The following is a 27,259-nucleotide window of genomic DNA, read 5'->3' as shown; positions in this document are numbered from 1 at the left end:
ATAGCCAGAACCACTTCATGGGTTGTCCTGTCTGAATTCTCAGGGGAACTCTCACCAGTTTCCTCATGGGAGACAGAAATGTGAGGCAAGGGTAGGTACAAAGGCCTCATGAGTCAGTCCTGTTTCTCCCCTCCCCACTGAACTGTGTGACGCCTCTGAGACAGCTGTGTCATAAGGCTCAACCTCTCCCTCTGCCCAGGAAGCAGGCTTCCTTCTCTTAATCATGGGGTAGACCTCAACAGTACAGGCCAATATTGCCTGCATCCTAATTCCTATCTCAGAGTCTGCGCCCTGGGACCTGGAAAATAAGTGTTATGATAGGTGATAGATAAATAGATAGATAGATAGATAGACAGACAGACAGACAGATAGATGACAGGTGATAGATAGGTAGGTAGACAGACAGACAGACAGATAGATGATAGGCGATTGATAGATATATAGAAGATAGGTAATAGATAGATAGATGATAGGTGATTGATATATAGAAGATAAGAGATAGATAGATAGATAGACAGACAGACAGACAGATAGATGGATGAGAGAGAGGGGATGGATGGGTGACAGATTTCATATAGCCCAGGTTAACTTCCAAGTCATAGTATAGCTAAAAGTAATTTTTAACTACTGTTTTTTTTTTAAATTTTATGTGTATGAATGTTTTACTTACATGTGTGTCTGTGTAGCATGTTTGTGCCTCATGCCTTCAGAAGTCAGAAGAGAGACTTGGTTCCCCTGAAACTGAAGTTAAAGATGGTTTGAGCCACCATGTAGCTGGAAGTTGAATCCTAGACCTCTGGAAGAGCAGCCAGTGCTCTTAACTACTGTCTTTAGTTCATCCTTGAGCTTCTGATCCTTGAAACTCTGTCTGAGAGCTGGGGTGGCAAGTATTTTTCCACCACTCCCAGCTTATGTGGTGCTGGGGACTGAACACAGGGCCTTGTGCATTGTATACAAGCACTCTACCAGTCAAGAAACATCACAGACTCTATATATACTATTTTTCAGATATAAGGTCTCACATTGTAGCTCAGGTTGACCTGCAACTTACTGTATAGTCCAGGCTGGTCTTAAACTCATGGCAGTCATTCCTACTCCATTTCCCCAAGTGCTGAAGCCTGCCTCACTCAGCGCCTCACCCCATGCATGGTAAATGCCATGGCCAGCCTTGTTTCATGGACAGACAATCAGGCACTGGAGAATTAAACACGATACCTGGTTCACACACATGCTAAGTGTCACAGTGGGGACCCAAGCCTAGGAAATGTATTTGAAGACTTTCTTTGCTCTTTGATGTAGCTGCCTTTCAAAACTTTTGGACGCTGCTTGCCCTGTTTTATTTTTTTCCCCCCATTTCAAAGCCATGACCAGCCTGGAACTGGGTGTGTGGACCAGGTAGGTCTCCAACTCAGAGATGCATCTGTCCTGCCTCCTGAGGCCTAAGATTAAAGGTGTGCACTGCCACACCCGACTGTTTGGTTAGTTTTTGAGATGGGCACTTCTAATTTTCCTACCTCAGCTTCCTGAGGGCAGGAATTACAGAGTTCACCAGCATGCCTGTTTTAATTCTTCCTCTGCCTTCCTCTAGGTCTTCTGTCTCTCCCTCACTGTCAAACGGCTTTGTCTGCTCTTCAGTTCACAATGAAGAACGTGAATTCCATAAAACTCTTCAATTTTGCATGTCACAACCAATGCAAGAGAAACATTTATTCTCCCACCCTCCTTTTTCTCCCATCTCTGTATTTTGAAATCTTTCTACCTGAATTTTGAAATTCCCGTAGAATAAACTCAGCCTGGATGGGGTCAGGCAACTACCTTGAGCTAGTAAACAGTAGCTCGCAGGGTCGGGGGAGGTCCAGTTCAAGGCCACTTCTAGAGAAGTGGCAGCTCCTGTGCTGAAAGGACGGAGTGGGTGGGGAGAACAATACAAGGAAAAGAAGTTCCCAGCAGCGTTCATACAAGCAAACAATAATGAAGGGAATCTGAGAAACCGAAAGCATTTAACAGTCATATGAGTACTTAGGAAGTTATTCCCCTTAAACTTTGTGTTTTCAAACAGAAACTAGAGTGCAGAAGCTAACAAATTGAAACTGTAATCACAGAAACCTAAGTTTATATCTGGGATGTGAGCTTATCAGTTTCATTCCTTGTGCTGGTTATCTGAGTTCAAAAGGGGCTGGCTGCACTGTCTGACAGCGAGAGGCAAGACCAGTTACCTATACAATATGCTCAGCATAGCAAACGCCCCATAAATAATCCCGAGGGGTGGTATACAGAGACCTAAATGACCTGATACTAAGTCTGATGACCCAAATTCAATCCCCAGGACGAGCTTGGTGGAGGGAGAGAACCAACTCCTGCACACTGTCCCCTGACCTCCACAAGTGTGCTCCCCTACACACGTAATAACTAACAAAATTAATGTAAATTAAAAGTAGCTAATATTGCTGGGCAGTGGTGGTACAAGTCTTTAATTCAGAAGGCAGAGGCAGGTGGATCTCTGTGAGTTCGAGGCCAGCCTTGTCTACAGAGCTAGTTCCAAACAATCAAGGATACATAGAGAAACCTTGTCTCAAAAATAAATAAAGAAATAAAGGAAGGAAGGAAGGAAGGAAGGAAGGAAGGAAGGAAGGAAGGAAGGAAGGAAGGGGAAAGGAAAGTAAAAGGTAGCTGATATTATTTGTGAATCTTCTTTAAATGGATGAAATATTTAAAAGAATTATAGACAGGCTGGGGATGAGGCTCAGGTAGGATGCACAGGCCCTGGTTTAATCCCCAGCACTGCATAAATTAGGGTACGGTGGCTCTTACCTGTAAGCCAGGGGTGGTAGCAGTAAAAGCATAAGGATCAGAAAATCAACCCCAGCTTCAGTGAGTTTGAGAAGCCAACCACTTCTACATGAGACACCCCCCCACACACACACACAATCAAAACAAACAAACAAACAGAAAAACTGAGAGGGATGTGGTAGTGCATGCTTGCAATTCCAGGACTCTGTAAGCTTAGGCAGGCTCATTGTCACAATGGAGCTACATAGTAAGTTTCCAGTTAGACTGGAGTATGCATGAGACCTTGCCTCAAACACGGAAGTAAATAGTTTCAATCCCCAGCACCACGATAAAATTCAAATACAGTTGACTTGTTTTGGGGGGAAACATGTCTCACGCAACCCAGTTTGGCCTCCTATAGTTGGAGATGACCTTTGTTTTCCTGCAGTCACCTTCATAGTGCTGGGATAGCAGACAAGGACTGCCTGGCTGTTTCTGCCCTGTACTCTGGGGAGTGAACCCAGGGCCTCATGGTAGGCAGGCATTCTACCAAATACAACTTTAACAGCAGGCTGAAAATGGAGAGGGCTGGACATTTTTTCTGTTTTGTCTGAACCAAGTTATCAGTCACAAGTACTCAGGAGAAGCAGTCTGGCTAGGACTCTGAGGACATCAGCTATTTTCTTTGATGGATGTATATGGTTTCTTATCTGCAGTCTGCTTTGCTGCAAGATGTTTGTATTGATTCCCTGCAGAGGAATATGCTCGCAGATCTGACTATAGCAGAACCATTAGCAACATCCCCTCCAGAGCCTTCTGGCATTGATTTCCCTCTATCCTTCCTGAGGGAGGGGCTAAGTGCCTTGAGTAAAGGAAATGCTGAGTCTCTGTCTCTGCCACAGCTGACCGAGAAGCACCTGCTTTTTCCATATTCATTGGGACAACACAGAGATAGGCAGGAAATGGCCACTGCCATGCCATATAAAAAGCCATTATATATTACAGTGGTTGACCTGTAAGTCCTGGCACTCAGGAGGCCAAGGGAAGATCACCAAGTGTCTGAGCCCTATCTGAGCCCAGCATGAGCAACTTAGTCCTGTCTACATATTAGGGGAAAAGACATTATTTCTCAGATTGTATATGTGTTAGTAGCCTAGTGGTTCTGTTTTGCTAGGCATGTAGCTCTGGTAGAATGCTTGCTAGATATGTGTAAGGTTATGGTATTTTGGGGGCTTGTTTTCACTTTGATTGCATGGTTTGGAGTTGGCTAGTTGGGTTTTAGTTGTGGAGGTCTTAAAAATTACATTTATGAAAGCGGGGGAGGAAGGACAACTTGCAAAAGTCAGTTCTTCTTCTAACATGTGAGACCCGGGGATTCAACTGAGGTCATCAGGCTTGGTGACAAGTACTGGTATTTAGTTTCTATTTTGTCTTATTTCATTTGGCTTGTTGTTGTTGGGTTTGGGGTTTTGTTATTGGTCTTTTGAGACAGGGTCTCAAAAGGGAACTTGTTATATAGACCAAGCTAGCCCCAAACTCATAAAGATCCCCATTTGTCTGCCCCTCAAGTGTGAATGCTGAAATTAAGGTGCGTGCCACTGTGTCCAGTTTATTTCTGTTCTTTTGAGGTAAAAGGTCTCAGTGCATAGCTCAGGTTTGCCTCAGATTTAAGTGGCCTGGACCAAACCCAAACTTCTGATTCCCCTGCCTCAGCCTCTAAAGCTTTGGGTGTATTGACATGCGCCCTCTTCAAACCTTTGCCATTTCTTTGTGTAGTGCTGCTTGAATTCCGTGGAATGGTCTTGGATGAGGCTCAGATATAAAAATGTAATAGTACCCTGTTTGACAGGCTGCGCTGCTGTTTCTCTTCGCTGCGGCAGCACTGGCATTTCCATAGCTGCTGGCTCATGTGACAGAGGGCAGCCAGTTTTACATCAGGGGCAGCAGAAGAAGAAAACAGGCTAATGCAATGCATTCAAGCTAGACAGACTAAAAAGCAATTATGGCATATTTTGATCCTGCTGGGTCTAATTACCTAATGCCTTGAAGAATTTATGGATAAATATAAGCTAGTTCTTGTCATATGACCTTTTATATACTCATATTATTGTTTTAATGAGTTTTTTTATTGCTAGTGATGATGTGTTATCTTGATATTTTGCACTGAAGGGAGAAAATGCATATATTTTTGAGGGGGGCATTTCATATAGCCAAGTCTGCCCTGGAGATCACTATGTAGCCAAAGATGACCTTTAGTTTCTAGTCTTCCTTCCTTTATCTTCTGAGTACTGCCATACCTGGTTTATTGTTTTTCTTTTAATGTCCTCAAATTAAGAATATAGTTCTGCTGCCCACGGATCTATGAATTCTCTTGCAGCAGCATCTGCTGCCTACTGTAAAGGGGAAGGGGATGACCCTTCTCAGCTTCCAAGATGCTTACACTAGCAAGTTCACACACGATGGGTGTGAGCCCATCATGGTATCTAGAGATGTAGCCTAGTCCAGGAGTTCATGGTCTATAATCGCTAGGTGGACCATGGCTCCCCACTGCCTCCATGCTGTCCCACTTTCCTCTGATGGCCGAAGGATAATAGGACAGAAAAAAGCCAAACCCAAATAGTGTTTGCCTTTTTTTTTCTTTTTCTTTTTAAGAAAGTACCTTATTTTCTGGTTTCCTTCCACACCTGAGCTTAATACAACCCGTGTTTCATATGGTACAAGCAATTTGAAATTTGAGGTGATTTTAAAAGTGACAATGTGGCTGTGGTGGCACATATCATCAGTCCTGCACTCAGAAGCAGGAGGAGCAGAAGTTCAAGACCATCCTCAGCTACAAGAAATCTGCTCTCAATGCCTTTGCCTGCCCCATCCTTGCTACTGAGTCGATCATTGTCTCAAGGAGAGAGCTAGGGAAATGCTGTATTTTAAAAACAGCTCTTAGCTCTGTCTTTCCCAGAGGTTCCTAAAATGCATATATCATTTGCTCTTGCCAGCTTTAGGTCATTAACATTTAACTGCTGCCATGCTTCCCACGCATCTATTGCTCAGCTGCCCTGTGTTTCTAATTATGGGGGCACAGACTATAAATAAAGTGCCCCATGTCTATTTATACCCTTCAGTTTTCCATTTGTGAAATGGGATAATAAAGTTCATACATGCTTTTTCTGGAGATACTTGAATTGCTCTGACTTTCTGTGGTGTGGGAACAACACTATGTGGATGATGCCTTATCCTGAGGCTCTGCTCTGAGATCTTAAGGCTGTGCCTTAAAGACATAAAGTTTTCCCATTTTCACTATACTTCGTATTATTTCAGGGATTTATGAATTCAGACTTTAAATCTTGATACTATCTTAATTAAGATTTCTATTGCTGTAATGAAACACCGTGACCAAAAAGCAAGTTGGGAAGGAAAGGGATTTTTGGCTTGCATTTCAGCAATGCTGTTCATCACTGAAGGAAGTCTGGGCAGAAACTCAAATAGAGCAGGATCTTGGAGGCAGGAGCTGATGCAGAGGCCATGGAGGGGAGCTGCTCACTGGCCTGTTTCTCTGGGCTCTCTCAGCCTGCTGCTTTATAGAACCCAGGACCACCAGCTCAGGGATAGCACCACCCACTGTGGGCTAAGCCCTCCCTCGCGGATCACTAATTGAGAAATGCCTGCAAGTGGATCTCATGGAGGCATTTCTTCAACTGAGGCTCCATCCTCTCTGATGACTCTAGCTTGTGTCAAGTTGACACACAAAACCAGCCAGTACCAATACATTAAAGGAAACACAGCACAGAAATAGAACACGCCCAGTCCTGTCTATATTTCCATGACACGATGAGAGGCAGAAGCACTGACTAAGCATCACACACAGGACCTTTGCTCTAGTCCAGACATAGCAATAAGTGAGTTCCATCTCAGCACTGCCGAACACCATCCTGTCATGTAGGGGTTGCTAGGTTGTGTAAACTCTCTGGGTCCAACTATGTGGAAAGTGGGAATGAAAAAGATGCATGCTATAAACATTGTGTGTGTGTGTGTGTGTGTGTGCGTTAAATGTGCTTGTACTTACACGTGACAAACACAACTTAAGGAAGGAAGGGTTTGGTTTATTTGGCTCGCAGTTTTGAGAGCACAGCCTGTCCCTGTGGGGGAAAGCACGGCGGCAGGGGTGAGCGGCAGCTCATCACATTGCATCCACAGTGGGGAAGCAGAGAGAGGCGAATGTTGCGCTGGGCTCACTTTCTCTTTCCTCAGCAGTCCTGGACCCCATCCGTGCTGTGCTGCCACTCACACTCAGGCTGTCCTCCCTCTTCCGTTAGTCCTTTCTGGAAGTGTCCTTCACCCAGACGTGTGTTTCTGTGGTTAGCCTACAGCCAGTCACACTCACGGCAGCGGTCAGACATCATGTACAGCTTAATTTTTATAATACAGACAAACGCATGCTTATATATGAATTATAATATTTACATGGCCTATGTAGTCAGCTAAACTAGTATTAGTGTACTCGTTTGTTGTTGATATTTGAGACAGAGTTTCCACTTATAGCTAGCCTTGAACTCACTATGGAGTCCAGGCTAACCTCAAATTCTTGCTCCTTTTGCCTTGCTAAGATTATAGATGTTTGCCACTACGTTCAGCACTGGCTTGTATTTTCATTGTTGCCTGCCATTTCTTAAGGTGTAGAATATAGACAGCATTTAATAGAGTAATAAGTTATGAGAGTAGGCAATGGCCAAAGGGATCCCAGTCTTGCCAGTTAACTGAAAGAAGCCTTCTAACTTGAGGCAGATTTATATACACGTGTAGGACATACCTACAAAAAGATAGCTTCACTTACCCAGGTGAAAGATAAGATTTACCTAAGTTACATTCATATATTGCTAGTACAAGATACAACCACAGATACACAGACACACCCTAACACACTGGTAGAGGTCAATGGACACTTTCTGAAGTGTTCTCTCCTTCCACCATGCGGGTCCTGGAGATGAACCCAGATTGTTAGGTGTGGCAGCAAGCCCCTTTACCTGCTGAGAGACCTTACCCACCAACATTTACTCTGTTTTAAAGTGGACACCTGAAGCACTGACATCCTTTTGTGATATAGGACAAGTGTACAATGGTAGGCAAATACCAAGTAGGAAATTGTTTATGTCATGTGAGGCCGTCTGGCAAAATCATAAAAGCTCTTGCATGTGGTGAGTCATGGACTAATAGATAGTGTTGCTTTTAGGTTTCTATGGTGTTGCTATTTTTGTTTATAAGACAGGGTCTCTCCATGTAGCCCTAACTGTCCTGAAGCTCCATATGTAGACCAGTTTGGATTTGAACTCATGGAGATAATCTTGCCTCTGCCTCTCGGGTGCTGGGATTAAGGAGTGTACCACCACACCCAGCTATGCCTTATTATTTCCAAGTATTGGCCCATTTACAAGGGAGGGATAACATTGGCTCTGAGCAGTTCTGGATCTGCTGCTTTTCTCAACCCTGATACAAAATATATGACAGAAGCCACGTAATGGAGCAGAGACTCAGTTAGGCTCAGAACTTCAGCCCCTCGTGAGAGAAGGCATGGCACAGTGGCTGCGTGGCACTAGGAACAGGTACTGAATATCCTCACATGGTGACAGACCAGGCAACAGAAAACAAGACAGCAAGCAGGGCCAGGATAAACCCCTTAAACACCCACCCTGGTATCCAAGTCTCACGTCTTGGAGGTTCCTCTACCCCTCAAAACTGTGTTACCAGCTAAGTGTTCATGTTTGTGGTGCTGGAGGTGGAACCCAGGGCTTGCTCATGCTGAGCAAGTTTTACCTCTGAACTGCACTCCTGGCCCAAAGACTCCATTTGTATTTCAGATGTGTCCATCTGAAACATTGAAAGAGGCAGAGTGAAAGCTTTTGCCCAACTGGGAATTAGTTTACTTCTTGGGAAATGGGAGGATTGGATCAGGTGCTCCTTTGGACCTTTTCCATTCTGTACCTGTTGTGATTTCATGCTAATTGAAGTAGAACACCCCAAATGTGAAAGAAATTCAGGCCTGGGAGTTACCCAGGAAGAATTTCCCACTGACACCTACATAGTCTTCTGTGAGTCATCACTAAAGTAAAACAGCTGATTTAGAGGCTATGTTGTACTGGGACCACCTACAGCAGATGAAGACTTCATTGGTTGGAATGGCATGGAGATACCTGCCTACCATGCACGCACCATCCGATACTTAGGAACTAAAGCTTGGCTAGCAGAAAGACGAAGGGCAACACTGAAGTCTGAAAAACCAGTGAGAAAATCCAGGTCCTTGGTTGATTTACCTGGATGAACACACAAGTCCTTTAGTAGAATGGCATTTGGGATGATGTCATTCTTGCTTTGAGGAGAGCGCAATGGGGCCAGCGAGGTAGTTAAGTGAGAAAGGAGCTTGCTGCCAATCTAAGTGGAAAGAGAGAACCGACTCCCACGAGTTGTTCTCTGACCTCCACATGTACACCATGGCTCATGAGCACCTCTCCCCTGACAAGTAGACATTTAAAAAATAAACAACTGTAAAAGTAACTAATAATAATAATAAATAGAACTCTGAAGACAGCTTAGTACAGAGCATATGGCTAGCATGTGTGGCCCTCGTTTCCATCCCCGAGTATTGCCTAAAGAAGAAAATTATTTTTCATTTTATCATTGTGAAGGTGCTATATACTGCTCAAGATCACATCTCAGATGCTTCAATCATTATTATGCCCAGTAGGACTTACAGGTGAGAATTTACTAAGTAATCACCATAGCCTGTAGATGCCCTTGTTTCAGGGCCTGAGTGACTAGCCAGCATGAAGTCACCCAGTGGTGTCAGAATAAAAGCAAGCACCTCTCCACCACCTGACAGGTCTGCTATTGCTGCAGTGACTTACAGAGGCTGCTGTGGGGGAAGCCACTGAACGGCTTCTCAAGGAATGGTCTACTGAGCCCCGCATGCTAGCCAGCTGGGGATTTTAAGGATTTTGTCTGGTTGGTTGTCTGGTTTGGTTTGGTTTTAGTTTTGATTTGCTAGTGTTTCCTTTACCTTTCTGAGGTCTTTCTGTGTACCCCAAGCTGGCCTCATCATATACTCAGTGATATTCCTGTGTTTGCTTCCTGAGGGCACCACCACACCCAGCTAAAGTGTAGCTTTCATAACTCACCCAGACACTGAAATTTGATATCTTGGCATCGAACGGTTTCAACAGGCTTCCAGGTGAGTATGATGCAAGACACTTTGAGGACAGAATGACTTGACAAAACTGTCTGTGTGGCCATGCCACTGACTTGCTCAATCGATTCTATAAAGCCAACTGAAAATACCTAACCAGGGCCACTTTCATGTTCACACCTCCTGGTCTCTAGTTTCCTCTGTGGTGGGTGCTGTGTGCTGAAAATTCTAGCAGCAGGGATCTGAATGCAGCTTTCTGAACCAGAGCTTGGGGCTTCCTGCCCCCTTGTCTCTGCCTACCACATTATAGTCATCCCCGTCTGTCTGGAGTGCTTTGATTTTCCTTCATTTGAATTGAGAATATCTTCTCTCCTCACATCTTCCTCCTCCTCCTCTTCCTAGAAGACTCACTGTATAGCCCTGGTTGTCCTGAAACTCCCTATGTAGACAGGCCTCTATTCTGAGAGAATTTCCTACCTCTGTCCCCTGAGTGCTGAGATTAAGTGTGCTCCATCATGACTAACCATGAAATGCTGTTTTCTATTTTGATCTTTTCTTCCTTTTTTATTTTCTATTTTTCTTTTTGAGACAGGGTTTGTCTATGTAACCCTGTTTGTTCTGGAACTTGGTATATAGACAAGGCTATCCTCAAACATACAGAAATCCACCTGCCTCTGCCTACGAAGTGCTGGGGTTAAAGGCCTTCAATACCATGCTGGCATTTGTAATTTTTTAAGATAGGCCTAGAGGTGTGTCACGCAGGCAGGCCTCAAATTTGCTACATAGCTGAGAAAGACCTTGAATTTTGGATCCTCCTGCCTCCACCTCCCCAAGCTGGGATTACAGGTGTGCACTGCCACACTCAGTTTCTGCTGTGCCGGAACTCAGAGTTCCCTGGAGCTCTACCAACTGAGCCGCAACCCTAAAAAGAACACAGTTCCAGAGTGTTCTTTCTTGTGCTCACCTTCCTTTTACACTCTGGGTGATGTCAGCATCCTCATTCATTTCATAGATTCTGGTCACTGATGATATTCTGTATTATGAAAGTTTTCTTTAATTTTTGGGGAGGGGGCTGTTTCGAGACAGGGTTTCTCTGTATCCCCGGCTGTAGACCAGGCTGGCCACGGTCTTACAGAGATCTGCCTCCTGAGTGCTGGAACTAAAGGTGTGCATCACCGCCCAGCTAAGATGTTATTCTCTTAGGCAGCTTATCTATCAGAAATGAAAGCCTTGAGGACAGGAAAGACCTGTCAACTTTGGTGTGAACCACAGGATTAACTGAATAGATTATGCAAGAGAAAAAGGAAGTGTTGGTAAAATGTGGGCTGCAAAGGCAGGAGATGGAGAGGAAGTGCATCGGCTATGAGGGAGGTGCTGGAAAGCTGGGGACTCCGTGGAAGGGGACAACACTCCAAAGTCACTGTGTGTCATGGAAATGTACATAGACACACACTGCATTGCCTTTACCACCGCAGTCCACAGTAACCAGCCGAAAGTGTCTCGTAAAATCAGAGGTGAAGCAAAGAATCCACCCAAAGAGGAGGAGGACAGTGAAGGGAAAGAGGCTCTCAGTGGCCAAAACCGGTAGCTGCCCACTCCTTAGTTTACCCTAGTTTCCTTCTTGTTGCTGTGAGAAAACATTCTAACCAAAACAACCTATGGGAGGGAAAAATTTATTAGGCTTCACCTCCAGGTCACAGTCCACTATTGAGGGAAGTCAGGGAAGGAAGTGAAGACAGGAGCCTGAAGCAGGAACCATGGGGACCACTGTTTTCTGGCTCACTTCCAGGCTCATGCTTAGGTCACTTCCTGATATAGCCCAGGACCACCTGCTTGGAGAGAGGTTTTGCCTGCCATGTGCTCTCCTACATCAATAAACAACCAAGACAACTTCTCATTGTCACACACAAGCCCAGATACCAAACTGATAAAGACAATCCCTCAGTTACTTCCTAGATGGGGTCATGTTGGCAGCTAATGCTAACTAACAGAACACTCCTTATCCTGCCCCAGAGACTAGTGATATGTTTGACACAAAGCAGGCTCCCTCATTAAATGCCTGCAGAATGGGTAGAGCCAGAGATAGAGCATAGCTTAACTCCACCTGGTTGGTTCCACTGATCATGGCATCCATTGACTTCTAACCAAAATTCTACATGCGAAGATTGCCTATCACTGTTGTAATAGTGGCACGGCTGTTCTGGGATTAACCAACTGATTTTTGATTGGATTTCAGGCCTGGTCTAAAGGAGAGAACACATAACTTGTGTTATGCCCGTGTCACAGGATCCCCAAACAAGACCACAACAGAACTGGTATTGGATGCAAATACACTGGGATTTATTGATTACAAGTTAGCTACCTCAGACTGTAATCCAACACACCGCCACAGCAGATGGGGGAGAACGGGCCTCAAGGCTTCAAGGTAAGGGGATTTTAGAGGGGAAAACCACAGTTAGGGTGGCACAAGCATTGATGTTTCAGGATTGGGTAAAAGATTACAAATTCGTTGGTTGGGGTCTAGGGGAATTTCCAAACAGTGGTTAATCAGATACCTACCTTGTGGGTCACTTTGACCAGGGCTGGCACAGTTTCTTGGGAATATTTATGACTTTGCTGGGCTGCATTCACCTCCTTAGTAGGTCCTGTCTAAAATGGAGTTCTTTCTTAAAATGGAGTTTGTTCTGCTCCTTCACTTGATAGGGTAAACCTATTCATTAGCCTATGGCTAGGCCAGGCATGTTGGTTATGCTGTGGAATATTCCTTTACACTGTTTGAATATATGTTGCTGTGATTGGTTTAATAAAGACACTGACTGGCCAATAGATGAACAGAATAATGTTAGGCAGGAGAGCCAGAGTAGCAGAATGTGGAGAGGAAGAAGGGCAGAGTATGGAGTTGCCAGCCAGACACAAAAGGAACAGGATATAATAATAAAGGTACCACCACGTGGCAGAGTGTAAATAAGGAATATGGGCTAACTTAAATGAAAAGCTAGTTAGTAATAAGCCTAAGCTATTGGCCAAGCATTTATGAATAATATAAATCTCTGTGTGTTTATTTGAGAGTGGCTGCCAACATTGGTGCTTTCCTTTAATTCCAGTATTCAGGAGGAAGAGGCAGGTAGATCTCTGGGAACTCAAGGCCAGTCTGAGCTCCAGGCCAGCTATTGCTACATTGTAAGACCCATTTTCAAAACAGCAACAACCAAAACCAAAAACTAAGCCAAAAAAAAAAAAAAACTTACCAAAAACTAACTAAAAAGAAAGTCCCAGCTTAATGGTAGAATGTCTGCCTGAGAGAGAAGGCCCAGCATCAATTAAGCAATATCAAATAAAATTAAAAGTGTCAGCTGGGCATGGTGGTATATGCCTTTGATTCCAGCAGAGGCAAATACAGGCAGCTCCTTGAGTTTGAGGCCAGCATGGTCTACAAAGCAAGTTTCAGGACAGCCAGACTATCCAAAGAGACCCTGTCTTGAGAAGAAAGAAAAAATAAAATTAAAAGTCTCAAAAACAAATGGAAAACATAAAGACTGGAAGAAACTGGATGAAGACCAGAAATTTTAATACATTACATATTTTGCAGTATTATCTATAGTCCACAACATACTGTATATTTGTCCATGCAATTGCTTTTAATATATAACTCTCCAACCTATGTTTCCCTCCATTCTCAGCCTCCCAAGCGCTGGTACTACAGGTGTAACCACCACAGGCAGGTACGAGCTTTAGTTTATCCTTCACTTTTTCATTTACATCAGTACTGGGGACCAAACCCAGACCTCATCCAGCGTGGACAGCACACCCCCACTAAACTACATCTAAAACAATGGTGTTTTCTTGAGAAGGACTCATTCCATAGCCCTGAATGTTCTGGAATTCACTGTATAGCCCAGTGCTGCCCTTAAACTTTGGATAATCCTCTTTCCTGAGTGTCCTACGTGCTGAAATTTAAGGCATAAACCACGATGTCTGTCTGGCTTTTTTGTGTTTTTGAAACACAGCCGGCCTCGAACTCACAGCTGCCAGACTGTTGGCTTTGTATTTGTTAAGTCACCAAGTGGCACTCTGGAGCAGGAAACTTTCCACTGCCCCGGGCTATCATCTCATCCTGATTGAAGTATTGAGTCAATCACCGAAATGGTCATAGGTCGGCTCTGAGGCTTATTAAGATACCAACTTGGAGGCCAGATAGAGTCATCCCGTCTCCAGTGGGTGTTCTCAAACTCTACTTTGCAGAACTCTTAGTCGCCGGGTGGAAGGTTCAGGTTTCACTCTCCAGGGACCTCGAGCCTCTGCAGCGCCTGGTCGCTCGCGGAAGAGCGTTTGCAAGCGGCAGCCGCGCGCTCCGCTTGCGCTCCACCAAGAGGCCCGGCGACGCTGCTGGCCGAGCCAGGAGGCGGCGATCCCGGCTGGGCCGGGACTTCCTTCCTCCCGGGAGGGACAACTGACCCCCCCCCGCCCCGCCCGCAGCCCGCACCGAGCTCCTGGCAGCCTGCGGTGCTAGCGCGCAGCGATGGGCTCCCTCCTGAGCAGCGACAGCTCCAAGTCCGCGCCCGCCTCCGCCGCCTCGCGGTCCCTGGAGCGCAGCCGGGACCCCGAGCTGCCCATCACCTCCTTCGACTGCTCAGTGTGCCTGGAGGTGCTACATCAGCCGGTCCGGACCCGCTGTGGCCACGTGTGAGTGTTCGGGAGCTTGAGTGGCGCGCCCACTCAGCGGGGAAGGATGCGGGAGGCGGAGGGGGGCGAGGTGGGGGAGCGGAGGGGCACAAAGTGGGTGAGAGTAGAAGCAGTGACTATTGGGGAAACTGACACAGGGCTGAGTAGGGGCGCACTTACACAAGGATTGCAAGAGCTGAGTCTCATGGGGCTGTATGGTAGGGGGCTTCCACCATGAACAGGTCCCCCTGATTTTGAGTGAATTCTGGTGTGCTTCCTACTCTACTGAGAACCTGGGTGGGTTTTGTTTTGTACATGTTCCAGAACCTCCAGAAGCTTATCTCTTGTGCTGTAGAGGATCAGTACGAACTCTTTCAATTCCCACCCTGCGTCCTCTCCCAACACACACAGACGCCGACCCCCCCCCCTCGAAGGTGGAAGGTCGTAGGTCGTTAATATGACCTTCATATTGCCAAAGGTCTCTCCCCGCCAGTATATTCACTCTTTTAAAATTCAGCTGCAAAGTGACTGGATGCTGTGTGCTACCTGCCAGAGGCACCGGCTCCTCCCAGAACAGAAAGTATAGACCGAACTGAAAGTATAGAACATGTTCTTCAAAATCTTGTGTCATGTCGTGAAAACGCACTACTGTTGCAAAGCAGTGGTAGTTTCTAAGGCTTTAAAAATGAAGCCCCAACCCTAATGGGTATGAACTTAGGGGATGTTCGAATAAAACCGAGACCTTCGATGTGTGAATGTGTGTTAGCCGTTTGTTAGGCAGTTTTTTCGTGGTAATGTGGGTCTGAGTTGTGTGTGCGTCATAGGTCGAAATTAAAGCCCACAACACCGTCAACTCTACGAAACTAACTACACTGAGATAAAGCAACAGAACAAAAACACTGTTTGCTGGTGTGGACGTTCAGCTGATCCGCAAAAACAAACCAAATCCTGTATATTAAAAATGCATGTTCATGACCGTGCTTTTTAATAGCACTTGAGTGAGGCTTGACAAATACGGAGAGCCAGGAAGCCCAGGTGCCCACCGTGAGCCAGGGAGAAGTATGTGCCAGTCACACAGTGTTTAAATCAAGAGTGCTCTGGGCTCTACTTTATGGTTTATTCTCAGGACCTATTTTTTTTTCCAGCTTTGTACTTTAAACTAAAGGCTTACATTTTAAACGTCTTTTCCAATTAGTGATGTTTCCTAGCTTTCTCAACATAGCTCTTTGACATACCATCCAAAGGCCAAGTGCACGGTTTAAGAGCCAAGGTTCTGTTGTGTAATGTCATGAAAGGTGTTATTAGGTCAGAACAATAGCCTAAAGAGAACTACATTTTTTAAAGACCTATTTGTTTTCCTTTGGGAGGCTCAGAGGTGAGTTTGGGTCTCATGTAGAATAGTCTAGCTTCAGACTTACTAAGTAGCTGAGGATATGAGGATAACCTTGAACTTTTTTGGTTTTTGTTTTGTTTTGAGAATCTATTTAGCCTTGGCTGGCCTTGATATCGCTTCTGTGGATCAGGCCAACTCTAACTCAGAGATCTGATGACCTCTGCCTCTTGGGTGCTGCCACACTCGCCCAGCCTTGGCCTTGAACCTCCTGTGTCCACTGGCCAACTGCTGGGACCACTGACTTGCATACACCACATGCCCAGTTTGTATCAGGCTGGGCATTCTTGCATGGCAAGAAAGTTCCCTGCCTGCCAGCTCCTCCTTTTCCACTGTGTGTGTGTGTGTAATTCAGGGACCTGTAGATCACTAAGCGAGTGTTCTGTCCCTGAGCTAGATCCCCACAGTTTTAGCTTCAACTTTATTAAAGCTTTGCAGTTGAACCAAAGATGTGTAATAGTGGTGAAAATCCCTTCTACAGCACTGAAGGGGCAGCGCGGCTGCTGTAATCAGATGACTCCAGACTGTTTTCAAGGGTTGGACTTTAAACACAATAATTTATTTGTTTCTACCAAAGGGTAATATAAACTTACAAAATGTTACATTTATTTTTGTTTCATCTTTTTTTCTTTGTTAAAGTGAATAGGAAACTGGCCCCTGGAAAAATAGTCATAAAGTAGCATAACAAGGGCTGGATGAATTGTCTTCCCTCCCTTCGCTGTTCTTTGTTTGGACAAATCTATGTCCATTGTTCTGGCTGGGGCAGAATTTCCATGTCCTTCCTTTTGGCCAACTTGGGCCCCTTCCATTTTATAAATGTTAACGCAAGGCTTTCTACACTGGAGACTGTTGTTAGCACCAACTGCACATTCTAAATGAATTCCTCTTCTCTGCCCAACTTCGGTTGGAAAATGAGAAAATCGCAAGTGAAGCCCTTTGTTTTCGATATCCCGTATTGAGGTTAGAATTCTAACAGGGCTGGCTTTGTTGATTTTAGTTCATAAATGTATGACAAGCCAAATACGCATAGTAACAGCAGTTCTCTGCATGGATGTATAGATGATGCTTTACGAACACAATTGTGCCTCAGCTGAGCGTGATTGGAAGTGGGGCTGAAATCAGCACCGCCGCGAGCCATCTTGTGACCAAGTGGCTGAGTCTCAGAATCTCAGTCTCTTCCTTTTAAAATGGTGAGAAATGTGATTTTGTGGGCATGTGAAACTTAGAGAAGCCTGCAAGAAGGGCCGAGAGCTGGAAGTGTGGATGCAGCGGTAGAGCACTTGCATAGCCCAAGCCAAGCCCTGCACTGGATCCCAGTGTCCCACACGCAAAAGGCTCAAAACGCAGTTTCTGCTTGTTTCAGTCATTTTATAAGCAGCGCATTCATACATAAGTATGATCATCATCATCTTTATTTTGACACAGAGTCCCAGGTAGTCCTGAACTCACTATGTAGTCAAGGATGACTGTCCATTTTTAGTCATTAAATTTCTCTCGTTTTTTCTTTTTTCTTCCTTTTTTTTTTTTTTTTTTTTTTTTTTTTTTTTTTTTTTTTTCTCTCTCTCTCTCTCTCTCTCTCTCTCTCTTTCTCTTTGGTGTTTTTTTTTGAGACAGGGTCTGACTTTGTAAAGCAAGCTGGTCTTGAATTCAGAGATCTTCCTGCCTTTACCTCCGAATGCTGTGATTAAAAGTGTGTACCACTGTGCCTAGCAAGCCCTGTTTCTCTCATCTTCTTAGCTATTACAGGTATGCTACACATACGGTGCTATATATCAAATTCAGGTCCTGTGTCTGCTACGCAGGCTGGCAGGCACTCTACCAAGTGACCTTTCCCCAGGCCTGTTTGTTTCTTTAGTGGAACTTCTGGGTTTTCAGTTAATTCATTTATTTGAGTGAGGTGATGCGTGCTTCCCAGGATATGGGGAGTGGGACAAGAGGACAGCTCTCAGCAGTTGGGCTCTCCTTCCACCTGGTATGTCTTTGTGATTGCCCTCTAGCTGGCAGGTATGGTTGTAGGTGCCTTTAATCCTTACATAGACTTTCTAGTGTCTTGTTTGAGACCTGGTCTCATTACCTCAGGCTGGCATTAAACTCACTCTAGGAGCAAGGATGACCTTGAACTTCTGATCTTCAAGCCTCTCTCTCCCCTTCCACTTTGTGGGCTCTGGGAATTAAACTAACAAATGCCTTTCTTCTCAGAGCCATCTTAATGGCCGAAGTTTTATGCTTTGGACAATTTCTACAACTGTAGGACTCAGTCTCTCTCTCTTTCTGAAATAAGATCTCTTTCTATATCCCATACTGGCCTGGAACTCACTGTGTAGATCAAGGCTTTTCTTGAACTCACAGAGATCCACCTGCCTCTGCCTTCCAAGTGCTGGGATTAAAGGTATGCACCACATGTCTGACATCCAGTATTTTATATTTTATATTAATTATCCATATCACAAAAACAGTTTTAAAGCCGGGCGGTGGTTTCACACGCCTTCAATCCCAGCACTTGGGAGGCAGAGGCAGGTGGATCTCTGTGAGTTCAAGGTCAGCCTGGTCTACAAGACCTAGTTCCAGGACAGACACCAAAGCTACAAAGAAACCTTGTCTCGAGAAAAAAAATAATAATAATAGTTTTTTAAATAGAGTAGGAGAAAAGGATTTTTTTATTTTTGCTTTAATATTGTCAGAGAACTAGGGAAAGAGGGAATTACTGAATAGAAACCGTGAACTGAACTAAAAAGGAACCTGATTTACAGTTAGAGAGAAAAATCAGAGATGTGGGGCAGTTGTTCTTGGTAAAGCGCTTGTCTGGCGTGCAAGGCCAAGGCTCAGTGACCAGTGCCAGCAAAATCAACTGTTGTGAGCGCTCTAACACTGATGAGTGACGTGCCTGCCCAGGAGCCGGGGATACACATTAGCTCTTTGTTGTTACTATGCTAAGACACTGTGACTAAGGCAACCTATAAAAGAAGGAATTTCTTATAGTTCCATGATGGCAGAGTGGAGGCATGGCAGCTGGAAACTGAGAGCTTACATCTTGGAACACAAACAGGAAGTAGAGAGAATGAGCTCAGTCTTTAAATTCTCAAAGCCTGCCTCAGGTGGATCCTTCCTTTAACAAGGCTGCGACCCCCCAACCTTCCCAAACATCACCACCAGCGAGGGACCAAATGTCTACATGCCCAGAACTAGAAGGGACATCTTCAGACCAGCACAGGGTATACTGCAGTGGCAGGGTTCTTGCCTGGTATGTGCAAGGTTTGGGATTCAGTCCCTTAGTTTCACACACTCAAATAGAAACAGCCGAATAATTAGTTTTCCAGTTGGGTATGGAAGACAAAGGAGAAAGGTGTTAGAGACAATTCCTAAGATTTAATGGACTCACGAAAGAGCCTTGTATTGTTCGAGGTTCTCTAAAGCCACAGAACTTATAGAATGAACTCTCTCTATATATAGAAAGGGGAGTTATTAGAATGGCTTACAGGCTGCTGTTCAGCTAATCCAACAATGGCTGGCTGTGAATGGAAGAATCCAGTAGTTGCTCAGTCCACAAGGCTGGAAGTCTCAGATGGTCTCCATTCTACCCTAAAATTCTGAAGAAGTCAGCTATAATGCCAGTGAGGGAATGGACGTGCTAGCAAGGCAAGGGCAGGCAAAGAGCAAAAGCTTTCGTCTCCCACGTCCTCAGCAGGTGTGGCCCAGATCAAAATCAGACGTGTTTTCCTGCCACAAGATCTGGATCAGAGATCATACCTTAAAGATCTGGATTAGAAGTGTATCTACCTATTTCAAATTAAGAAAAATGAAATCCCTCATAAGTGTGTCCTCCATTTTGGGGTTTTGGTTAATTCCAGATGTAGTCAATTTGACAACCTAGAATAGCCACCACAGGCCTACTGAGCATTTAACAATCTGGTAAAGAGAATTTAAAATGCAATTGCTTATAGCTGGTTCTGGTGGGGCATGCTTGTAATCGCAGAATTTGAAATGTAGGAGCTGAAGACTGTCACAAGTTTAAATAAATTCAGCCTGAATATCAAGTGTTAGCCAGCTAAGACTGCATAAGGAGACACTGTCTCCAAAATAACAAATACCACAAACAAATAAGCAAACACAATTTTCTCAAAGATCAGGAGTAATTTTGGGGAGGTAGATGAAAACTAAAAGGGTAACTTACAAGATCTAGAACAGTGTTTCTCATCCTGTGGGTCACGGCCCCTTTGGGGGTCGTGTTCATTTCACAGCATTTACCTAAGACCACCAGAAAACACAGATATTTACATTATGATTTATAACAGTAGCAAAATCACAGCTATGAAGTAGCAACAAAAATAATTTTACTGCTGGGGAGTCACCAAGGGTTGCAGAATTAGGAAGGTTGAGAACCACTGCTCTAGAGGTTGAGAATGGGCCTAAGAGAGCCAAGACTGGGATGTGGGATAGGATGGGAAGAGCTGTATCTCCCTCGAACTCAGTGGAGACAATAGCTTAAAGCTGTAGATGTGCACACTTTTCCTGGAAGGAAAGGCTGCTGAGGAAAGTGGATGAAGTAGCAGTGAGAAAGCTTCTCTGAGATGGCGGCTCTCTCGAGCAAGCACATCCTGGCTGGTTTTTGGTTGGTTGGTTGCTTGGTTTTGGGATGGTTCTTGCTATGTCTCCCTACCTAGCCTAGAACTTGAGATTCTCTGGCCCCAGATTCCTAAATGCTATGATTGTGGGCATACTCTATGACACCAGACTCAGATGAGGTTTCACTTCCCCGTGACTAAGAATCAAACTCGAGCCCTTGAGTCAAGAGGCAAGTGCTGAGTTACACCCCCAAAGACAGAGCTTTCATTCTTGGAGACGAACAACTCAAAGACTTCTTTCTTAACTTAAAGTGACCCCATCTTACCCTGTTGTGTAACTTAGTCTTCGTTATCTGCTTATGTATTAGCAGTTAGTGAGAGTCCCTAGAGAAACTATCTAGAGGACGTGTGTCTCTGTGTGCTTGTTACGTTCAGCCTCCAGGGTGTAACCGAGTTTGGTGAAGACAGTAGACAGAAGTTTTATGGCTTTTCCTCCCGAGATGTAAATTAACACCTATTCACTCCAGATAAGATACCAGTTGACAAATCAACGGGATTATTTCAAGTGCCTCTTGGTAAAACAGTGAGTTCATTTTGGGGGTTACCTACATGATCATAAGTGAGTCAGAGGCGGGGCTGGAGAGATGGCTCAGAGGTTAAGAGCACTGATTGTTCTTCCAGAGGTCCTGAGTTCAATCCCCAGCAACCACATGGTGGCTCACAACCATCTGTAATGAAATCTGGTAGCCTCTTCTGGCCTGCAGGCATACATGCAGACAGAACACTGTATACAAAATAAATAAATAAATCTTAAAAAAAAAAAAAAGTGACTCAGAGGCTTTGTCACAAACCCCCATTCCAATGTGAATGGTGAACCTAAAGAGCTGTGTCCCTGCAGCTCCTTGGACAATCTGTAAGTACCTCCACTCAAGAGTCACCTCTCCACTAGCAATTATTATAGGTTTATTTTTAGGTATGTGTGTGTGTGGTGTGCATGTGTGTGTGTGTGTGTGGTGTGCGTGTGTGTGTGTGAGTTGTGTGTAGTGTGGTGTGCATGTGTGTGGTGTGGTGTGGGTAGGTGCACACCAGTATAGGTACCTTCAGAGACCAGAGGGAGCTTGATTTCCTAGGGCTGGCTGGGATTGCAGTGTTTGTGTACCCCTGACATGGATGAGGGGAGCAGAACTCAGGTCCTCTAGAAGAGCAGGAAGTGCTCTTAACCACTGTGTTATCTCTCCAGCCCCTAGATAGCTTTCTTGTTTCTTTAACAAAATGCCTGAGAAGCAACTTAAGGAAGGGGTTTTTTTGGTTTTTATATTTTAAATTGTTCAGTTATATCACAAAAAACTTTTAAAGTAGGAGAGAAGGATTTCTTATATTTGCTTTAATATTGTCAGAGAACTAGGGAAAGAGGGAATTACTGAATAGAAACTGTGAACTGAACTAAAATGGAACTTGATTTACAGTTAGAGAGAAAAATCAAAGATGTGGGGCAGTTGTTCCTTGGTAAAGCGCTTGTCTGGCGTGCAAGGCCCAGGTTCAGTGCCCAGTGTCAGCGAAATCAACTGTTGTGAGCGCTCTAACACTGATGAGTGACGTGCCTGCCCAGGGGCCGGGGATACACATTAGCTGCTATGGTGACCATGACCAGGAATTTTATAAAAGAATGAATTTATTTGGGCATATGGAACGCATGGTGGGCAAAGTACAAGGTACCTGATGATATTTTGTCTACAGTTAGGAAGCTGAGGGAGATGAATTATGAAGTCGCTAGCTTTATACTTTCCCTCCTTTTATTCAGTCTGGGGCCCCAGCCCATGGGATAGTGCCACCCAGACTCTGACTGGATCTTCTTCAGAAACCTCTCCAGAAGTGTGTGTGCTGCATGCTTCCAAATCCAGGTGAACTGACGATGAAGATGAGCCTTCACAGACCCTTCTAACTTTGTTTGCGTCCTGAGTTTTGTGAGCTCTTCTCTCCCTCTAGGAGGGCATGCTGGGATTGCTGGAGTGGGCCACCGTGCTCAGCTCCTTGTATAGACTTAACATGAACATTAATGAACAACGCTTTACTCCTGGGGGAAAGAAGGGTAAGGAAGTTATTTTGGTTACAGCTAAGTGAATGAGGGTCCAGGTAAGCTTTTTTCTTAGATTGATTTTTATTTTCTTGACCAAACCATTGCCATTTTTAACATTAGTATATGGTAGAAAGTCTCTAATTTCCTGGAAATCCTCACCTGCCTCATATAGACTTTCAGACTTCATCTGAACAAAACAAGTTCAGGTCATGGGACTCAGACGGGGACATGTGTAACTTGGGTTTGTAAGGTGGTATTGGGGATTGAACCCAGGACTTTGTGGATGCTAGGCAAGCACTCTACCAACTGAGCCACACCCCGGCTCCAATGATCTGTGATTTGTCTATAATGATTTTAAGACAAACCTGATTAGACACGAACCTTCATACCCCAGAAGAACATGCCAGTGTACCTGGTAAGTGTGTTAGGATGTGATGTGTGAAGTCCTTTGTGTCACAGCAATCTGGAAGTTCTTAAGAACCATTGTTCTAGTAAATGAACACTCCCTTAAAATCACAATGTCCCCTGATGTGGGGTTCCCTCTGTGTGTTGTGAACACCATTGGTGAATAAAGAAACCGTCTTGGGCCTGAGCAGGGGATAGAGGTAGGTGGGGAAAACTAAACAGAATGCTGGGAGAAAGGAGGCGGAGTCAGGAGAAGCCATGGAGCCTTGCAGGAGACAGTCGTTGAAACTTTGCCAGTAACCCACAGCCTCATGGTGATCCTTGGGCCAAGCAGTGATTTAAATAATACAGTTTCTGTGTGATTATTTCGGGGCTGAGCAGCGGGGAACAAGTGAGTGGTCCTCCTACAACAGTCACCAGTCCATGAAGGTTTGGCAATTAAATGTTGGATATTGGTTGGGTTAACGAGTATAAGTGACTCCAAAATAAAACATAGGGTTTTTTTTGTTTTGTTTTGTTTTATTTTTCGAGACAGGGTTTCTCTGTAGTTTTGGAGCCTGTCCTGGAACTGCCTTTGTAGACCAGGCTGGCCTCGAACTCACAGAGATCCGCCTGCCTCTGCCTCCCAAGTGCTGGGATTACAGGAGTGCGCCACCACCGCCCGGCCCAAAATAAAACATAGTTTGTACCATTTGATGTCCTTCCTTATCATAAGTCACTCAACCTTTTGTGTGTGTGTGTGTGTGTGTGTGTGTGTGTGTGTGTGTGTGATATTAGACAGGATAGGATTGTTGTTTGTTTTTGTTGTTGTTTATTTGTTTGTTTTATTTTGTTTTCCTGTGCTGGGAACTGAACTCTGTTTCTAGCTCCTACTAGGCAAGCACTATATACACACACTGTACTCTGGAGCTGTACTTGAGTCTGAGCTGTATGGTATGATCTATTGTTGAAGGGAAAGTGTGTGTGTGTGTGTGTGTGTGTGTGTGTGTGTGTGTGTGTGTTACCCTATAGTAGACTGTTGTCTTTGGATAATGGCTCTAATTCTGTTATTCTATTTCCATTTTCAAGCTTACTTTGCCAGCTTGTCTTTTGTTTTTAAACACTGTTTAGACAGGTTCTTACTGTAACCCAGGCTGACCTAGAACACACTACATAGCCTCGACCAGTCTTTAACTTAAAGCAATCCTCCTGCTTCAGCCTCCAACTGGTGGGATTCCAGGTGTGAGCCATTGAACTAGCCATCTCAAGGTTTGAACTCAACTTTGTAATGTGGTGAAGCTTTGTGTTGGGTCTCACTTAAAAGGTTAGGCCTGCCACATGCTGCCAGCAGCCTCTTCCAGAACCCTACCCTGTACCTGAGAGAGTCCCCAGGGCTTCTCTTTCCCGTTTCAATTCATTTAGAGTTTAGTTTTGCCCCAAGATTGGGACATACGTCTCTCCATTGTCCTTAGCTGTGTTTTGCTGGTTCCTTCCAGCACTTTGCTGGCCTGTTTATCACAGGGGATTTGGCTAATTACCTAATTTAGAGAAATAGAATGGGGTTTGTAAAGTAACAAATAGAAGTGATGTAATTCAGTTTCCAGCTGGTTTCAGAGTTGGTTTAGTTGTTATGGAGTTTCCTTATTGGTTTGCTCCTGCTGTGCTACAGGGGAGGCAAGTCCCAGAAGGGCTGTGACTGAAGCCCTCCCTGAGGAGATGGCACTGTAGGGGCAGGGACTAGTAAGGCAAGCCACACTGCTGAGCCAGGAGACTGGACTCCTGTTAAATCTCATTTCTAAGCCCTGGTAATTCATTCAGATTTCCGTTTGTTGTTTTCTCATTTAAAAATTACATTTGTCTGTCTTTTGTGGGGTGTATGTGGAAGGGTGCGTTGCCGAGTCTGCACGTGGCAGCGGGAGAACCACTGGTGGTAGACTGGGTATTCACCGACCACATTCAGAGTGTCTGAAAATGAGGACCCAGATTGTTTTTTTCTGTTGCTATTTGAGACATAGGGTCTCACAATGTAGTAGTGATGGCTGGCCTGTAGACAAGGCTGGTCCTGAATTCACACGGATCCTCCAGCCTCTGCCTCCTGGGTGTTCCTCCCATGCTAGAGTGGAGCGAGATTTCCATCCATGTCCAACTTTTATCTTCCAACTGCATATTGTCTTTGTGATGGTCCTCCCTTTGCGATTGCTCATTGCACAGCCTCCTGATGGGACAGGCCAGATGAGCAAATCTCCTTTCCTTAGTGTCCATTCCTCCCCTTGGACTCTTCAGGGCAGAAAGAACCACCCCCTTTGAGACAAGTTCTCACGTAGAGTTCTGGCTGGTCAACTCTTTGTCATTGGGGTTGATCTTGAACTGTGGGCCTCCTGCCCTCACCTTCCCAATGCTGGGATTATAGACCTGCACAGCGGCACCTGGGGCTCTGTGCACAGGCACTCCATCCGCTGAGCTACAGGGCACCACAGTATGACTTACTCCTGGGAACTTTGGGAATTCCCAGAAAAGACTCTTTTGGGCAATTCCTCCTGATTGTTATGTCAACTTTCTGACCGTGTTCTGAGCAGTTGTGTCCTGCGTGGTATAGGAGGGAGGCTGTGTTGGAAGTGGCCCTGTGATCTTTCTCACAGTGTTACTGTAACTGCCCTGGCATCACAGAGAAGTTTTTGTTTTGCTCCTCGGCTTTACTGAGGTGATAGAGTGTGACTCATGCAGTGTGTGTGGTTGATGAATTGCAGCAATTGTTCACGGCCTGTAACAACACCACACCGAGATCTGAACAGTTAGTTCCTTAGGCTGAGAAATCCCTTCCTGTCCTTTGTGGTCACTCTCTCCCCCTGTGGCTAGCCCCATCAGCCCCATCTGCTTCTGCCATCACCTTTGGGATACTTGCACAAGGGGCATGGCTTTTATTTTGCCTGTCTTGTCCCTTCGCCACTGTCAACTGCCATTTGCTGCTATAGGCACGAGTATGTCTTGGCTTTTGAGTCAGGGGCTCCTATATCAAACTCACTAATGTCGCTAAGATGACTCTGAACAACTCCTCCTTCCACCTCCGGATTTCTGAGATTACTGCTATGTTCAACCATTTCTCGTTGTGATGGGTATGGGTCCTGGGGCTGTATACGTGCTAGGCAAGCACTCTACCCACTGAGCCATAGTCCTTGTCAGGAGCCATTTTCCCCAAAATTATAGCAGGGACTAATTGTCCTGGGGATGTTTGCGGAGAGCCCCACCTCCCAACTGTATTGAGAACTGTTTGTTGGCGGAGCCCACCCCCACACCCAACTATCTTGAGAGCTATCTGTTAGCGGAACCCGCCCCACATTCCAACTATCTAGAGAACTGTTTGTGGTTGGAATCACAAAAGGAACGATTCCACTTGCCTAGAGAACTAGGTGTGTTGACCGAGGACTTGTGACCTCCTGACTGACTCGTGACCTCTTGACCGACTCGTGACCAGTGCGGCAAGATCCCTTCCTGCCCTTGCCATGCCCCTGCCCCCCATCCCAACCCAAATTCCTTATCCAAGGGCTATATAAGCTGCTGCCATTATGCCAATAAAGGGGGGCTCTGACAACAGATCTTGCTTGGCCTCGTTCCTATTTCCCGCCCACGTCTTTTCAGATAGCGCCTCTTCGGGGACCCTGGAATAATTGACCTGCCAGGCGGGTTACAATCCTAGAATAACTGACCCACCGGGCGGGTTACAAGTCCTAACCTGTTCCTGGTTTTTAGAGACAAGATCTCAGGTGGCTCAAGCTGGTCTTGAACTTGTTTAGAGTCACACTAGTCTTCTGATCCTCTTTATACTTCCCAAGTATAAGGTTTGAAAGTTTGTTTTTCCACACCCAGCTTAAGGCACCAAATAATACATTGAATAAATGTATTATAAACTTAAAAGCACATGAGGTAGTTGCTTCTTTTGTAGGGCCTAGAATAGCCTATGAAATGTTAAACCCCTGCTTAATTCTAAATACCTTTCTATGACTCTCAGCTTTAGTCCTGGTTTTATGTTTTGCAAGAGGTCCCCACGGCTGAAAGTGTATCCTTGAAGTACATATTGCAAGAGGTTCAAATTGTCAACTTTAATATATTTTTTTAATGGTCCTCTGCGTTATACTTTTTTAAAAAATGCTACAAGATCCCCGCGGCAGTAGGCAGCAGAAATGCTGTAGGTCCCAAATGGTGGTAGCGGGCCATGTGGTGGCAGGCAGCGGGCTCTGGGAGCAGCC

The 27,259-nt window shown here is 45.0% G+C and overlaps 1 protein-coding gene and 1 pseudogene across 2 annotated transcripts in view; both read left to right on the top strand.

Annotated features, from left to right (window-relative positions):
- Positions 1–14,394, top strand: part of LOC126497058 (histone-lysine N-methyltransferase EZH2-like) — a 42,037-nt pseudogene extending 27,643 nt beyond the window's left edge.
- Positions 14,093–27,259, top strand: part of Rnf125 (ring finger protein 125) — a 27,530-nt gene continuing 14,363 nt past the window's right edge. The window contains exon 1 of one of the 2 annotated variants that reach the window (XM_050134925.1): positions 14,093–14,623. In XM_050134925.1, the coding sequence (XP_049990882.1) occupies positions 14,460–14,623 (164 nt within the window). In that variant the 5' untranslated portion in view covers positions 14,093–14,459. The remainder of the gene's footprint in view (positions 14,624–27,259) is intronic. The other variant, XM_050134924.1, reaches the window with a different exon arrangement.

Source organism: Alexandromys fortis, unplaced genomic scaffold (assembly GCF_014885135.2).
Source record: "Alexandromys fortis isolate MF-2015 unplaced genomic scaffold, M_Fortis_MF-2015_v1.1 scaffold_25, whole genome shotgun sequence".
NCBI classification, from domain to species: domain Eukaryota; kingdom Metazoa; phylum Chordata; class Mammalia; order Rodentia; family Cricetidae; genus Alexandromys; species Alexandromys fortis.
This window is presented reverse-complemented; position numbering and strand designations above follow the sequence as displayed.